The 18,087-nt window shown below is 38.3% G+C and overlaps 1 protein-coding gene across 3 annotated transcripts in view; it reads left to right on the top strand.

Moving 5' to 3' along the window:
• Positions 1 to 18,087, top strand: part of CSNK2A1 (casein kinase 2 alpha 1) — a 53,354-nt gene that overhangs the window by 15,860 nt on the left and 19,407 nt on the right. For 2 of the 3 annotated variants that reach the window (XM_035006095.1, XM_035006097.1), the window contains exons 2-3: positions 11,622 to 11,831; positions 13,948 to 14,059. In XM_035006095.1, the coding sequence (XP_034861986.1) occupies positions 11,731 to 11,831; positions 13,948 to 14,059 (213 nt within the window). In that variant the 5' untranslated portion in view covers positions 11,622 to 11,730. The remainder of the gene's footprint in view (positions 1 to 11,621; positions 11,832 to 13,947; positions 14,060 to 18,087) is intronic. The other variant, XM_035006096.1, reaches the window with a different exon arrangement.

The following is an 18,087-nucleotide window of genomic DNA, read 5'->3' as shown; positions in this document are numbered from 1 at the left end:
TATTCTCTTCTCAGTTACTATAGTTTTATCTTTTCAGAAATGTTATATAAGTGGCATCAAACAATATATATTATTTTGAAACTGACTTTTTTTAAACAGCAGGTTGCTTTTGAGATTCATTGAAGTTGAATCAATGGTTAGTTCCTTTTTATTGCTGAGTAGTAGCATTCCATTGTATGGATGGACCACAGTTTATCCATTTAGTTAACATTCTTTGGTGATTATTAATAGAGCTGCTGTAAATATACATGTGTGGGCTTTTATGAACATCTATGAGTGGGATTGCTGGTTCATGTGAAAAATGTAACTTCATAAGAAACTGCGGAATTGTTTTCCAGAACAGTTATACCATGTTGCATTCCCATCAGCATGTGTGAGAGTGTTCAATTGTTCCACATCCTCTCTAGCACCAAGTATTTTCAGTATTTAACTTTTAATTTTTAAGTAATTTTAGATTAACAGAAGAGTTGTGTAGAGTCCTTATATGCTCTTCACCCAGTTTCCCCTAGTGTTAACACTTCACATAACCATAATACTTGATTGAAACTAAGAAATAAACACTAATACAATACTGTTAACTAAACTAAAATGGACTTTATTTGGATTTTACCAGTTAGGTGCTTTTTCTGTTCCAGGATCCAATCCAGGATACCACATTACATTAGTCACCATGTCTCCTTAGTCTCCTCCACTCTGTGATAATTTTTCAGTCTTTCCTTGATTTTCAAGACTGACACTTTTGGAGAAGACTGGTGAGATTATAGAATGCCCTTCAATTTAGGTTTGACTGATGTTTTCTCATGATTAGATTGTGGTTATGAATTTTTGAGAATACCACAGGTGACATGTCTTTCTCATCAGATTGCATCAAGGGTATATGATGTCAATGTAATTTATCTTTAGTGATGTTTAGGTTGTGTTTGCCAGGTTTCTCCACTCTAAAATTATTTCTCCCTTTACATACTTACTCATTAGAAGGGCTTTCCTAAGTCCAACCCGATTTGAAGGGGAAGAACATTAAGTTCCACCTCCTCGAGGGAGGCATACCAAATAATTTGTGGACTATGTTAAACCACCAGAGTAATTAATGAGGATTGGAGGAGATTCTTAGAAGCTATGCAGATAATTCTTGTTTCTCCTAAAAGTTTTATTCACCAAGTTTAGCATCTGTCAGTGGATCTTGGCTACAGCAATTACTGTTGCTGGTCTAACGGAAATTTTCTCTTTCTTTCTGCATGTATATGTAAGTTGGAATTCTTATGTAGGGAAGATTTTCAGAATTTAATTATTTAGTGTCGACTCACGGATATTTATTTTACCTTTAGGGTCACAATCTAATTCCATCATTATTACTCGGATTGTTCAAGCTTTGGCAATTGATGCTCTTTACAGTTGGCTCCCATGTCCTTTTGACTACAAGATTTGCCAGGCTATCTTGTATTTTTCCTGCCCCATTCTAGAATCAGCCATTTCTCCAAGGAGCTGTCATTCCTTTCATTGGAGAAAATTACTGAGAAGCCAGGATGTGGGCACTGGTTATTGTCATTGCTACTCGTTGACACTGTTTCTGGGTGCTCTCAGTGGACAGAGCTAGGAATTTGCATTCAGTAATATTCACTCTTCGTTGTGTACAGTTCTGTGGGTTTTGACAATGCTTAGAGTAACAAATCCACCTCTACAGTATTATACAGAACATTTCATTGCCGTGGGGCAATCACTCATCTGTTCTCTGTCTTTATGGTTTGCCTTTTCTAGAATGTCCTATAAATGGAAGTATACAATATGTAGCTTGTTGTTGTTTTTAAAGATTTTATTTTTAAGAAATCTCTACATCCAATGTGGGGCTTGAACTTAAAACCCCAAGATCAAGAGTCATGGTTTACCAACTGAGCCAGCCAGGCAGCCCATTATGTAGCTTTTTGGATCTGTCTTCTTCACTCAAAGAAATATATTTAAGATTGATCCATGTTGTTCAAATCAGTTGTTTGTTTTCCATTGGGTGCTTGTACCACCATTTGTGTATCCATTCACCTGTTGTACATCTTGATTGTATCAATTTTTTTTTTTTTTGCAATTACGAATAAAGCTGCTATCAACATTCACATATCGGTTTTTGTGTGAACATTGGTTTTCAGTTCACTTGAAAAAAATACCTAAGAGTGGGAATGCTGGTTTGATTGGTAAGTGTATGTTTAACTTTATAAGAAACAGCCAAACTTTTCCAAGATGGCTATATATACACCATGTTGCATTCCCATCAGGAATGAGTTTCTGTTACTCTGCATCCTCAGTATTCTGAGTTTTTATTTTTTAATTTTTAACCATTTTAGTAGATCTGTAGTGTATCTCATTTTTAAGATTTTATTTATTTATGAGAGAGAGCTAGCGTGTGCACACGCACACACGCACACACAAGCAGTGGGGGCGGCAGGCAGAGGGAGAAGCAGACTCCTTGCTGAGCAGGGAGCCCAATGCGGGGCTCGATCCCAGGACCCTGGGATCATGACCTGAGCCGAAAACAGATGCTTAACCAACTGAGCCACCCAGGCATCCCATCATGTTTATTTTAGTTTGACTTTCCCTAATGACTAACAATATTGTGCATCTTTTCATAGGCTTATCCACAGATCTTCTTTTGCAAAGTGTCTGTTCAGATCTCTTGCCTGTTAATTAATTGGGTTTTCTTATTGTTGAGTTCTTTCTTACACATTTAAGTCTTTTATCATATATGTGATTTACAAATATATTTTCCCGATCTGTGGTTTATTTTTCATTCTCTTAACAGTGTTTTTCACAGAGAAGAAATACTTTAATTAATGCTTTATGATGAAGTTCAGTTTATCAATTTTTGTTTTTATGGATTATGCTTTTGGCATTATGTTTTACGACCTCTGCCTAATCCTAATTCCAGGTCCCCAGATCACAAGATTTTCTTCTAAAGGTTTGAAAATGTTATATTTTATATTTAGATCCACCATTCATTCATTACTAATTGTTTCTTTTTTAGGTGTGTGAGGTTTAAGGTGAAGTACTTGATTTTGCATATGGATGTGCAAATGTTCCAAAACCTTTTACAGAAAAGATTACCCTTTCTCCATTGAACTGCCTTTGTCCTGTTGTCAAAAATCAGGCCATGTTTCTAAGGATCTGTCTCTGTATTCCCCATTCTGTTCCACTGATCTATGTTTTATCCCTTTGCCAATACCACACTGTTTTAATAACTGTGGCTTTGTAATAAATAACTTAAAATTAGTGTGATTCCTCCAGCGTTATTTTTCTTTTTCAAAACTGTTTTGATTATTCTAGTTCATTTGGATCTTTTTTTTTTAATCTAGTCTGACAGTCTTTATCTTTACCTGGATAATTTATTTCATTGATATTGAATATAATTAGCCATTATGTTCTTTTTTTTTTTTTTAAAGATTTTATTTATTTATATGACAGAGACAGCGAGAACAGGAACACAAGCAGGGGGAGTGGGAGAGGGAGAAGTAGGCTTCCCGCGGAGCAGGGAGCCCGATGTGGGACTCGATCCCAGGACCCTGGGATCATGACCTGAGCCGAAGGCAGACGCTTAACGACTGAGCCACCCAGGCGCCCAGCCATTATGTTCTTATGTTCTGGGGTTTTTTCTTTTTTTCTTACCCTTTTTAGGGTTCTTTTTATCATTCCATTTTCCCCCTCTTTATAGTTTTGAAATACATGGTATTTTTGTTTTATAAGTAGATAGCATCATAGATGATATAAGTTGGAGCCATAATTTACCAAAGTCTAATATTAATGGTCGATGTTTGCTTGAACTTTTCCATACATTTTTCTTATTTTGCTCTTTTTTTCTTCTTTCAACACAAACCTTCCAAATGGGATTATTGTTCTTTATCTTCTTTATTTAGAGATATTTGCTGGATATAGAATTATAATTTGGCAAATTTTTTTCCTTAGCACACTGCAGGTATTAAACTGTCTTCAAGTTTCATTGTTGCTTTTGGAAAATCAGCTGTTATGAGTTGCTTCTTTGAATGTAGTCTCACTTCTCTACTTGCTTTTCAGCTTCTCTGCTTTGATTTTTCTGCTGTTTTATTATTCTGTGTTGTGGATTTCTTTTTATTTATCTTTGGAATTTGTTGGCATCTGGAATGTGGTTGTGTTTGATTGCTTCTGGGAAATTTTCAGCTGTTATACCTCTTTCAAATATTGCCTTTGCCCTGTCCCATTTTCTCCTTTTCTTGTAGTCCTGATCAAAAGTATATCAAACCATTTCACAGTTTCTTTTTAAAAGTTCTGTTTTGTTCTTTTTACTTTTTGAAATCTAGAGTATCCTGTACCTGCATATGTTCTTAAAGCTTATCTCTCATTTCTGTAAGCACAGTCAGCATGGTTGTTTGGAGTTTTGAGTTTGATAAGATCAGAAGTCTCTGTAGGACTTTTCTTTTTCCTGCCAGTTCTCAGTCTTGTAGTCTTTTCCTTCAGTACCTAGTTATCTTTGATTACAGGTTGCATATTATATTTGAAAAATTATTTGTAGGAATCATTTGAGGCCCATAATAAGGTACTTTTTTTCCACAGAGAGCTTATTCATGTTAGTGATCTGGACATTACAGGTCCAGGGACCACCTTAAAACAAGCTTCATATCTCATACTCCCTCCATAGGGATGTAATTCTTTCCTGGCTCTTCCACTTTCTATTCACTCCCACCCTAAGGTTGTAACCCTCTGAAATCAGCTTATTATGAAGGTCTCCTTTTAGGCTCCTCCCCTTGTGAGGGTCCTGTGCTTTGATTTCCGTCAGGACAGAATTCTAATTTTCAGGGATCAACAAATACCCTTTGGGCTTCCTTCCTTGCTTCCTTCCTTCTTTGGGTTCTCATTTTCTTCGCTGTAGGCTATAACTGTTTTTCTGTTTTATTTAAGACAGAGAAAATGAGAATGTGTATATGTGTGTGAGAGTGAGTGTCTGTGTGTTTAATCTGTTCTGTAGCTGTTCTCAGTGGAAAGATTGACCCAAATAACCTACCCCACCATTACTGAAAACAGGAAAATTACCTGCTAAAATCTTGGTTTCTTACTTTGAAAACTGAGAAGCTCCAGTTACACTTTCATGGATCTACACCCCCTAGCTCTTTGTCCTTTCTAGGCATTTTGCTTTGTGACCTCTGTAGTAGAACTTGTCTGTATGAGTGGAGAAAGGAAGAGAATGAGATCTAAATTGCAATGGTTATGAGTTAATAATTTTTTTTAAGGCACACATTAATAACAGTCGAGTAGAGTGTACTAGTATTATCCAAATCCGATATAAAAGGGTTTTGCTGATCTGATGTACTTCTTAACGGGATGACGAGTTGTGCCAGCCTTTGGTAATTTTAAGGTATAATGTTACAGGTCTTTAAAATTCTTTTTTTTTTTTTTTTAAGATTTTATTCATTTATTTGAGAGAGAATGAGATAGAGCATGAGAGGGGGGAGGGTGAGAGGGAGAAGCAGACTCCCCGCTGAGCAGGGAGCCTGATGCGGGACTCGATCCCGGGATTCCAGGATCATGACCCGAGCCGAAGGCAGTCGCTTAACCAACTGAGCCACCCAGGCGCCCAGGTCTTTAAAATTCTTAACTTGTTTAAAGTCTTATGCTTTACAATTTCTTGTTTTACTGTTTTTCATCTGAATAGTTCCTATGCATCCTTCAAAATTAAGCTTTGATGTTATTTTTTTCCTGGCAGCTTTCCCCAAACATTGGGGTACTCCATTAATATTTATTGAATGAATGATGGTGGGTGGGTGACTTAAATTCCCTTCAGTGCCTGCAGAGCACCCTGACTTAATTCTTTCAAGCACTGATCACTTGAGATTGTGATGGACTGTTTTCTTTGTCAAGGGCAGAAATGGTTTCTCTTTATTCTCCAGGGCCTAGAGAAAGAATCTCTTCCTGGCAATCGGCACACATTTTCTGGTACATAATAATTGTTTAATAAATGCTTACTGAGTGAACATTCTGCTTTTGATTTGAAAGGAAGAGAGAATGAGGGATTAAGGGCAACTGTGGACACATGAAACAAGTAATTCAGATAGTATTAACTACTGTTTTTTTGTGTTCATTTGGCCTTCTAGGCAGTGCCACTTTGAAAGGGGGAAAGGTGGGGCACCTGGCTGGCTCAGTCTGTGGAGTGTGAGTCTCGGTCTCGGGGCTGTGGGTTCGAGCCCCACATTGGGTGTAGAGATTACTTAAAAATAAAAATCTTTCTTAAAAGAGAAATAAAGGGGAAAAGGCAAGTTTCTATGATTTGTCTTTGCTTTCACAAGGTGCAAGTATAGGTATGTTCTCTCTGAGTTTGTTCTATAAATTCTGTTTCTCTTGCCAGTTTATGCTACCTGATTGCTAGGAAGAATTCATTCTCTGCAGCAGTGCTGAGAAGGTGTTGTTTTCCTTATACAACTGCTTTTCCTCTGAACAAGCAGTCTTAAATCATGCAGTCTGTGCAATGTAAGCAAATTCCTCATTCTTGAGAAATCTTTGCCCTGTCTGGATTATGAGATGTTGTTCATTCACTGTGGTTGATCTAGGGATGGAAGGGTTTTTGTGGGTTTGTTTGTTTGTTTTTTAAGATAGAGACCCTAATAAACATTAGGGTTAAAAGAACTAATATAACTGTATTAACGTTTGAAATCAGACTTAACTTTTTAAATTTAAAGTTCGAGAATAATCTTTTCCGGTTCCACTAGGTAATTCATCTATAAAAATACATTGGCACAAATGATTAATCAGACATGCAGTTTTCTGGTATTGGACCATTTACTAAGCCTCTAATTTTCTTTTGAGTTGCTAGATTGAAAAACAGAAATACGGAGTAGAAGAGATTAGAGGGGGAGATTTGTTGAGGGCAAGAGGAGTTTTTATTGAAATTAATTAGTTCTATATTCCATTTATGTTGATAAATGTGATTTTGGCAGTATCCATTTTAACCTTATGGTTAGATGGAGTTTTCATTTCCTTGCATTTTATTAAAGAATAGGTCAAACAGAACTGTGTAACTGGCTTTGGTTGTAGGTGTGGTCTGACTTTAGTAGGGAAAATATTATTGACAAAATTTTTCAGTTGATTAATTGGCTTCTGTTAGGCTAAGCATTGAAGAAACAAAATATAGCCATGTCTTCACAGTAAGCCTGAAGGCTTTTTTGGGTAGAGGTAGTCATATGAAATCATTAACCTCCTTTTATGCAATTACATGAGAGCAGTAAGGATGAAGTTAGGTCACTTAAAGTGGAAATTATTGGGAAAGTTAATACTTTTTCTGTAAGTCAGATTTTCTTAAGGTATGCTTGTATTATAAACACTAAATAGGAAAATTGACCTTCAGGATATCTAGGACTCAAGACACCTTACCTAATTTCTAAATAAGCTGTTTATAAAAATTGCTAAAATAAGGTTTCTCCAGTATTCTCTTAGTTTTAACTCTTGTGGGGAGAAAAAGACAAATCTTAACTGTGGCCCTGTTATTTAACAGAGGAAGCTATAATGCTGGGAGAGAATGTGTGTGCAAAGGGGACACCTACTCCAGAACCCTTGAGTTGGTCTTCTGGTTCTCCTAGCTGCATACCACATGGCCATAATAGGGGCCCCTACCTTTTGGAGGCAAACTTGATTTTCATTTCATTTTTTGAAAATAAACAAACCTTGATTTGATCAACAAATAATATTTAGTGAACACCCTGCAAGATGCAGAGCCTTGAACTGGGTACTGTAAAGGCAAAAGATAAATCGGACATGGATCTTGACCTCAGAGAGCTAAATTTAAGGAAATAAGGAAATTAAGATTTGAAGACTGCTGTATATGAGATACAAAGTGGTAAGTTCAATAGCAATGAAAACACTTGAACCTTGTAGGCCAGCCACCTTGGCTTTGAATCCCAAATCTCTCCTGGATATTCATGGCCAAGCTACTGAACTTATTTAGGGTTTTTCTTATTTGTAGATGAAGGAAAGAAATGTCTACCTCATAGAACTGGACGGTTAGACATTTAAAGCTGAGAGGCTCTTTTAGCTCCAGACTTGCAATATCTAATTGCTTATTCAGTATCCATTTTAATGTCTCATCCATTTTAACCTAAGTCCAAAACCTGACCTATGAGCTATCTTCCAGAAGTTTTCTATCCCCATGAGTGGTATCAAAAGCCCTTCTAGGGGCGCCTGGGTGTCTCAGTTTGGTAAGTGTCCCGACTCTTGATTTTGGTTCAGGTCATGATCTCAGGGTCGTGGGATTGGGCCCTGCAGGGGGCAGTCTGCTTCTCTCCTCCCTCTACCCCCCCACCCCGCTTTCATGTTTGCTCACTCTCGCGTGCACGCGCTCTCTAAAATAAATAATTTTTTTTTTTAATCTCTCTAGTCAGAAATCTGAAAGTCACCTCCCAGTTCTTACCCCATTATCCAGTCCACCTGGAGCTATTGATTTTATACCATAAATTTTGTTCCTCAAATTTGTGCACTTATCTCCATTGCTACCACCGTAGGTCAGGCTTTCATCATCGCTCTTGCATATGCTACTGTTAACAGCCTTCTTCCTCCCTCAATCTATTCTGCTTGTCCCACACCCAGCCAGAGGGAACTTTTCTGCTTAAAACTCAATGAGTTACCGTTATCCTTAATTGCAGATAAAACCTTAAAGGCATATTTGTCTCACGTTTGTTCTGCCTTTTATTCCCAAGACCTAGCATAGTATTTTTTCATAGTAGATGCTCATGTATTTAAGGGATGGACAAAGGAAGTAATGTATGAAAGAACCAGCCAATAATTGAGAAATTTTAGACCATCCTTTTCTTTCACGTTAGGCTGTATATGAATATACATACACATTTACAGAGGTTGCAAGTGAAATTCTATTTCTGAATAAAATAATGTTTATCTTTGATGATTTCCCTTTCTTGTCTTTTTGCATCCCCCTCTTTATCCCCAGCCTATCACTCTCCCCGATCCCTCTTTGCACCATGTTATTTATCTGAGATTACTGAAGTACAGTTAAAGAACTCTAGCATTTTTTCTCCCTATGTAATGAAGGCCAACCATTTGACATTCATGTGAACAACTCTCTTATTATAAACAGATTGTTTGGTATGCATGTTAGTAGAGTGAAGCACCTCTTCAGGTGCTGCAAAACTTGCTAGTAGTCCTCCCAATGGGGAATCAAGTCCACCAGTTCATAAATTAGGTCCCAGCTGATGAGGCACAAAGCTGCCAGGGTCAGTCAAACAAGTACTTGAGAATCTCAGGAGTTTCATTAGTGAATAGTCTTGCTCTGCTCTTCACAGAGAATGCCAAGGCCTTAAGAAAGCAGAGGAACGCTGGGTGATAGCTTGATAGATACACAAACTAGTAAATAGGAGTTGGGGAATGTTTTCCATGTGACTCAGGTGATTTCCAGGAAAAAATAAAGTCTCATTTTATGATGTCATATCCACCCATGATTTGGCCCTCCAAGGCTGGGAGTTACAGCTCCTTTAATTTTTGTATTTATTTAAAGAAAATATGGTTAAATTGGTAAATTTTATGTTTTACCACAGTTTTTATGAATGTTTCAGCAAAAATGAGAGTGGTACAAAGAACATCTGTATCCCTTTTACTCAGATTTACCTATTATAATTTTTTTTAAAGATTTTATTAATTCATTTGAGACAGAGAGCAGGAACTGGGGTGGAGGAGGGACGGGGGAAGAGGGAGAAGCAGACTCCCCACTGAGCAGGGAGCCCAATGGGGCTCAGTCCCAGGATCCCTGAAATCATGACCTGAGCAGAGGGCCTGTGCTTAACCGACTGAGCCACCCAGGCGCCCCTACTATTTTAATATTTTTATTTTACCCCATTTGCTTGTGAGTGTACTCTTGTGTACACCTAATCTACCATCTAAATGTTCTGTCATTTGATCCGATAGTATTTGTGTGTGGGTGTGTGTGGTGTTTTGTGTTTTGGTTTTGGTTTTTAAAGGCAATAGGTTTTTTTGGTAAAGATTTTATTTGCGAGAGCGCATGCGTGCTCATGCACCAGCTGGTGGGGGCGGCAGAGGGGGAGGGAGAAGCGCGCTCCCCGCTGAGCCGGGATTCCCTACGCGGGGCTCGATCCCAGGATGATGGGACCATGACCTGAGCCGAACGCAGCCGCTCAACCCCCTGAGCCGCCCAGGCGCCCCTAAAGGAGGTAGAAGTTGACTGAATACACTGCAAAGTAGCAGCAGGCCGGACAGCGGAGGAGAGGCTGTCTGCCGCAGGGCAGGGGGTGTGGTAGTGCTGCTGCTTATATCCTTTACCCCCCGCTCCAGTACAGCCTACAGCCTAGGAATAGGACAGTGTATAGTCATGTCTCTTCTGTCTTGCCTGCCTTTTTTATGTTTTATAATATTGACATTTTTCAGTACAGTGTATTCCCCCCTCTTTTTTTTTTTTTTAAGATTTTATTTTATTTATTTGACAGAGAGAGAGAGCAGGAACCACAAGCAGGGGGAGTGGGAGAGGGAGAAGCAGGCTTCCCGCCGAGCAGGGAGCCCGATGTGGGACTCTATCCCAGGACCCTGGGATCACGACCTGAGCCGAAGGCAGACGCTCAACGACTGAGCCACCCAGGCGCCCTCCCCCCCTCTTTTTTTATAGAAGCTTCCTCGTTTTCTGTTTGTCCAGTGTTTCCTTGTAATTAAGTTGAGGTTACACAGTCTGGGCCAGAAAACTGCATAGGTGATGTGTTCTCAGGTTATGAAATCTGAAGACGCAATACATTTTTAATTAAATGCAGAGTAAAGGGAATCAACAAATGCTATAGGAATCGTTGAAAGGAGATAAATAGATTGGAACGGTCAGGAAGACATCACAGTTTACCAATTAGGTAGATTTAGTTTACTGATTTGGTAGAAAGCATGTTTCTAAATAAAATTCACCACTTTTCCTTCCGTGTCAAATTTTGCATTAGGTAATGCAATATGTATTACTGTCTTCTACCAGTTTTTATTAAGCTTACTCCTGTATTAAACAAATCAAGAGGAAATTATTTGTTTTTAAATTTAATGAAATTGTCTTTCAAATGGTAATTAAGGATCTGCTGATTATTATGCAAGGTTCCCCAAGTGATTTGGATCAATATAAAAAGACAGTAAACTTTAATGTATGAGAACAAGTCTTTATTCCCTTCCTGGTTTCATCAACCATTAGAGTCAGCCTGACGGTTTGTACTCCTGGCTTTGCCACTATTCTAGAGCCTTTTAATACTCCTCCTTGAGCTATAGAAAGCTGTTCTTGCCAGTAATTTCTGTAGATTGTGTAAATGGTAGTAATGTTGATGGGTCTCTCCTTGATGCCATTTTTCCCTTCCAAGCTATCTTATAAAGAACGTCCAGACTTTAGATAGGGAGGTAACAAGCCACTTTGCAGAGTACAATTAGGGCCAATTTAATTTTAAGTAAGTTTCTTGGGTTTATTATTATTTTCTTTCCAAGTTATAGGAAACACTGTGGTTAACACATTTGGGACCTAGTCATTGGTTAACAGGTAGAAGAGCCAGAGGTATATTTGAGGCCATTATTGTAAGATGATTTTTTTTCTTCTCATATGCTTTTAAAAAATAATTCCTTGGCCTTTATGCACTTTGTGTTCGCAGTTTAAAGAAAACAGGTCTGAAACAAGGTCTTACCCCCAGCTGCTTCTGAACACAGTGACCACCAGATCTCCAAACATCAAGTCCACCTTCGTTCGCCAACCTGTCTGACATGTCGGGACCCGTGCCAAGCAGGGCCAGAGTTTACACAGATGTTAATACACACAGACCCCGAGAGTACTGGGATTATGAGTCACACGTGGTGGAGTGGGGGTAATTGTTTCCTTTTACTTCACTGTCCTCACTCAAAGGGCTGACTCTTGTGGATTTGTTGAGTAATTTCTATCAGGAATCCTTCCTGACTGTGCATTTATAAACTTCAAGATTGAAACCTGATTTGTGTTTACTTCTGCAGTGGAGAAGCAAGGTATTGCTTTGGCAAATTAAGAGTTTTGATGGGTTTACCATGTAAAAATTATTTCCGTCTCTTACTCTTTCCTTGGACTTATATATTCTGGATAAAAGGCTGGTAACAAAGAGTTAGCTCTTAGCTTATCTCAGCTAAGGGCTTCACAGTTAGGTGAGAATTAATACTTGAGAGACTTTAAAAACACCAAACTCTTACATAAAATATCTTTGCGGTCAGAGAATGTTGTCCCATGATGATACTGAAGGATGAAACAGATCTCCACAAAGACGTCCTCTGTATGATAGAATTAAAATTAAACCCTTGTCAGCATTTGCCCTTATCATGAGGCTAGCCATTTGTAACACGGAATTCAACCCAAATTCCATTTTGAACAGTTGCAGTTTACCTTAACAGCTGTGTTTGCCCCTCATTCTCTATGCAGTCTCTTTTGGATGTTTGCATCTCTTGTCCCAACGTGTATGTAGTTAATTGATCAGGTCATACTTATTGTGATAAAAGCTTTTTGACATGAAATACAAAGAAAGCATTTGAAAACACACAAAGCTACAGCTCCCATATGCTATATTTTAAGTCTGTTCACATGTACATAACCTGCAAGTGGTTAAAGGTAGTCTCCCAAAATTGGCATAAGGATGTACTGTCAGCCTGATGGGACCAGGATTTTTAACAGTAAGTGCACTGCCTCTGCACAGAGAGGCACGGTGTGCTTCAGAGATACCATCAAGAACCAGTGGTATCGATAAATGTCATAATTGATATTCTGACAATTCCCCTCATATCCCAGGCTTCGGACTCTAGGAATACCTGTGTTTTGCTAAGGAAATTTCAACCACTCTCTTCAAATTGAGTGCTTTGCACTTAGTTGTGCTTAAGTAACACTCAACAACCCTTTTGAGTTTTGGGCATGGTGCTGTTTGCTTGCTTGCATTTGTTATCTGTGCCCACCCCACAGAATTCAACCAGAACTAAGAGCTTCCTTTCCCTTGACCTGCCTTAATACATTGTCCATTGTCCTTAGTACCTTTTGCCTTATCTGTTCATTCACTTTCTTTTTAGCTGCTTGAGGAAAATGGATGGCTAATTTGTTATTTGGATTTTCAGTGTCTCCAGCAGGAGTAAATAGAATTTAGACCTTATGAAAGGGACCATGTTTGTCATTCTTGAAAGCAAAGTCATCTAAGTTGTATTCAGAGGCAGGGAGAAAATGTTGACATTTCCCTCATTTTTACCTCTGATGATGCTAGTAATCCCGGGATATGGGTAAAAGTGAGGAAGGGACACCTTATTATGGTTCATGATCTGTGGTGTGATTTGCAAACTCCACTACATGGACTGTTCTCAGGGTTTGCCTTGGAGGGCAAGTGGGAGGTCAAGCCTGTATGTTGAAAGCCATATGTACATACACCTGTCAACCACTGCACAGTTTCTCAAATGTTGGAATAAGTTGGACACCAGTAGCTTCGTGTCCTTTTCAGCATTGATTTCTGTACAGTATTTGCTTTTTATCACAGCAGCAGCTAAAAACCCTGCAAAAAGGCCCATTAAAAATGTGCTGCTTCCAAAGTGCGCCTGAATTGAAATATTCTTGCAATACTTATTGACTTTCTGCTGGGCCAGGCAGGAGAGGACAGGAATATATAAAAATTATTCTCTAAGGGAAAGCTGTTTGTTATTGGACACAAACACAGCAAACCCTAATAAAAGCTAGGTATGTATGGTATGCCAGTAGAAATATAAACAATTTGGTATTTGAAAGAATAATTGAAAGGCTTACATTTTTGTAATTCTAGGACTTGGAACACACATTTTTAATTAATGGCCCAATTTTTAAAGTACAGAGATTATTTGAAGTACCTTTCATTTCTTTTACTCCTCCTGGTAGTAGTTTTTTAAAGTTAATTAGTGCCCTATAGTTTGAATTTTTAAAATCATTGTGACTTTGAGTCTTTCTGTTTACAGTAATCAAGATGACTACCAGCTGGTTCGAAAATTAGGCCGGGGTAAATACAGTGAAGTATTTGAAGCTATCAACATCACAAATAATGAAAAAGTTGTTGTTAAAATTCTCAAGGTGAGTATAAAAAGAGAGAGATTATAATTTCAGAGATATTTGGAATTTAGATTTTTTTAAGTAATAGTACTTAAAAATTTTTTAAAAATACCTTTTTAAAAGTAGCATTTGAAAGGGTTTTTGGAGTGCTTCACCACCTTTATTATAGCCTATGAAATTGTTGGAAGAGGTTCTCTTTATTTGACAGATCAGGAAACTGAAGCAAGATAAGTGATTTGACTCAAGTCATACAGCTAGATTTTGATAGAGGGAGGGAGTAAGGGTTCAATCTTCTCTCTTCCAGGTCTTGCCTAATACTAATTTCCTAGATTTTTAGTTACAGTCCATCCTTTTGTTTTCAAGAAGTTGTTACTTCTTCTGTGTAAGGATAAGGAGTCAGAAATGCAGGCCTTTAAATAGCAGGCAGATACCATCAATGCAGCTAGTCTGATGTACGTGCCCATATTGGAGGATGTGAGTGATGGGTAGACTGCAGCATGTGCTCCAGCGCCGGCTGATAATTGCTTCGCAGTAGTGAAGTCTAGTGTTACTGGATACTCTTTGCAAAAAGAAAGTAGAAATTTATATTTATATATAAATTACCCTGATTGTTAAATGTTGGCTCAGGAGTTTTTAAAAATGCTCTACAGGCCAGGTTTGGCCAATAGGCTACCAATATGCAACTTGTAAGTTAATTTTAACTGTACTGTGCAATATCAGATGCCAGGAACTTAGCATATAGTTCCTTGCCATGGGAACTTTTATATATTTGACACTGAGAAGCAGAGGTTCCCAGACTTTCTCAATTGATAGCCACCCATATTGTTTCAGTAAGCTTTAAGTAGCTAAGTCCAAATAACAAAGTGTTTATTTTAGCTTGGGTGCCATTTAAAATGCTATATACATAGATTGAAAGAAAGATGTCATTTTATTCTTATATAACCATAATTGATTAGTATTGGGATATGTACATACACCTGTCAACCACTGCACAGTTTCTCAAATGTTGGAATAAGTTGGACACCAGTAGCTTCATGTCCTTTTCAACATTGATTTCTGTACAGTATTTGCTTTTTATCACAGCAGCAGCTAAAAACCCAGCTTCACAAAAATGCGTCATCAAAAGGGATGTAGTGCAATCTAATGTTGAAACTGTGAACGATCTCAGGCTGGTAGTATACTCTGTATCTGGCAGATACTGGGTATTGATCGATTTTTCCCTCAAAAATTAAAAATTTCACAGAGCCCCCATGAATTTGCTATGGTGCCATGGCACACCTTATGGGAAACAGATAGTTTAAGTATTTCTATCTGTCTTACACACGTAGAAAGAGAAGCAGGCTGGATATCAGAACATGTGGATTCTAATCCATACTCTAAAAATAATTAACCTTGGTAGTCCTTTTAACTATCTAAGATGTTTGCTCATCTGTGCAAATGAGATAATCTTGCTTTCCCTGTCTTTCTCAGAGTTGATATGAGGATCAAATAAAAAATTATATATAGAAATAACACTTTGGAGGGGCACCTGGGTGGCTCAGTTGGTTAAGCGACTGCCTTCGGCTCAGGTCATGATCCTGGAGTCCCGGGATGGAGTCCCGCATCGGGCTCCCTGCTCAGCAGGGAATCTGCTTCTCCCTCTGGCCCTCCCCCTCTCATGCTCTCTGTCTCCCATTCTCTCTCTCAGATAAATAAATAAAAACCTTTAAAAAAAAGAAAAAGAAATAACGCTTTGGAGGCAGAACTTCTTTGTAACTGTAGGATGATACTTACATGGAAAGGGATATGATAAAGTGATAGGTTATCTAGAGTCATATAAAAGGCACGAACAGTAGGTTTCACAGTTCAGAAGAAGGTGGTGGTTAGGAAAAGGTCCCAGGAGCTGTTTTCAGGTCCTGAATGGAAGGAGGATTTGGATAGGTGTGGGTGGGAGTGGAGAAGGGGGGAGTGTGATTTAGAATGCACAAGATAAGAAAAGAGGAAGAAACAAGTGAGAAATGTTTCATGTGGAAGGTGTCAAGTGACCATACACGGGAGGTGAACTTGGAAAGGGAGATTAAATTGGTGGTCACCTAGAAAATATCATCTCTGCATTTTGAGTGGGGGCTGGGAGTTGAAAAGACTTTTTTCAGCTCAGTCTTTTTCTAACTGTACTGTATATTTTACTGTAATTATATAGATGATTATAAGTATAGATGAAGTTCATTCATAAACTGTATTTAAAGTTTTTAATCTCTCCCACCTATTTAAGACAGAATAGTTGTGTTGATCACATTAAATTAGGGTTTAAGTCACCTGCCTGGTCTATCACAAACCAGCTTTGTAAGTTTATAGATTTTAAGGAGGAAAGTTTCATAAACCAGTAGCTTTTTGCCAAAAACTGGCAGTTGGGAAATAGTGATTTAGTAGAAAACAGGCTAGATTGATGGGTTAGTCCCTGGAAGGTAGAAAGATCTCCCAGATACTCTAGCAGATGATAAAGATCTGATAGTTGAAGCAAAAAGAGAAAACTTCCAGTCAGCCTGCTTCCCAGTCAGAGTGTATTGAGTTCTAATAGCAAGGCTAAGAGCTGTGGATTGAATTAAATGTGGTCTGTGGGAGTCTTATTAGTAACAGTTTCCATTTATTGTCTAATTTGAATTGGCCCCTATTCTAACTGTGGTATTTACATTACAACAGTTCTTCAAGGCAAGTGTAAATTCAGAAACATTTAAGTGCTTTTCCCAAAGCTGCATAGCTACATAGCCAGATTTTGAGGATGGTCTGTATCCAAGACTTGCTTGCTTGTGTCTGTATCACATGCTTAGGACTTAAGGCAAGGTTACAAGAGTTTACGATACGGTTTGGTAGTTCCTAGACCTGGAGTATCAAACCTAGGAAGTATCTAAGAATTGCTCTCTAGCTGCAATCTCAAGATTCTGATTCAGCAGTTCTAGGTGGGACCTAGGAAACTGTATATTTAAAAATCCAGGTGACTGTTGATCATGAAGTTTAGTAACCACTAATGTTGATGAAGAGATGATACATACTTAAAACAATTTCTAAGAATCATATGCAGTGTATCAGTAGTCTGAGGTGACTGACACCCTAGGAAAGACCTACATACATGGTCCAGGGTAGCAGACATGGGCCACATGGGGCTACTGAGCATTTGAAATGTGGCTAGTGCAAATTGACATATGCTATGAGGATAAAATATACTCAATTTCAAAGGCTTAGTACAAAAAATATATATATAAAATTGCTTATTAGTAATTTTTTATATTTACATGTTGAAATGGTAAGATTTGGGATACGTTTTTGTTAAATATATTGAAATTTGTCTGTTTCTTTTCACTTTTTTAATGTGGTTACTAGAACATTTAAATTAAAATACACATGTGTGGGGCGCCTGGGTGGCTCAGTCGTTAGGCATCTGCCTTCAGCTCAGGTCATGATCCCAGGGTCCTGGGATCGAGCCCCGCGTCGGGCTCCCTGCTCAGTGGGTAGCCTGCTTCTTCCTCTCCCACTCTCCCTGCTTGTGCTCCCTCTCTGTGTCTCTGTCAAATAAATAAAATCTTTAAAAAAAAAAAAATAATAATAATAATAAAATAAAATACACATGTGGCTTGCATTGTATTTCTTTTAGACTAGCACTACCCGAGCTATTTAGAAGGAAGGCTTTGTGGAGGAAGTGCAGTTGGACCAAAGCCCTCTTCAGAAAAATGAAAAGGATGTCTGTATGAGAACAGATGTAAAAATGATGGATGAGGATGAAGGAACATGGAAAATATACTCAAGGGGCTCTGCAGAGTGGTCTTTTTAAAATGGAGGGAGGGGGGTTCATTTATAGGAATATTGGTGATAAAGCTAGACAGATATTAAGGGTTATATCCCAGCCATATTCAGATATATGTACTCCTGTTGATCATTTTTACCCATAATGAAAGGCTTAGGGAACTTATGTAATTTGCTGTTGGCACACAGCCAGCAGGTAATGACAGTGTGATTCACCTTACACAGTCTGACTCCACAGCCAGCATTTAACCCACAGTTACGCTGCACAAAGA

Source organism: Mirounga leonina, unplaced genomic scaffold (assembly GCF_011800145.1).
Source record: "Mirounga leonina isolate KUSES-001 unplaced genomic scaffold, KU_Mleo_1.0 Mir_150, whole genome shotgun sequence".
Classification (NCBI taxonomy): domain Eukaryota; kingdom Metazoa; phylum Chordata; class Mammalia; order Carnivora; family Phocidae; genus Mirounga; species Mirounga leonina.
This window is presented reverse-complemented; position numbering and strand designations above follow the sequence as displayed.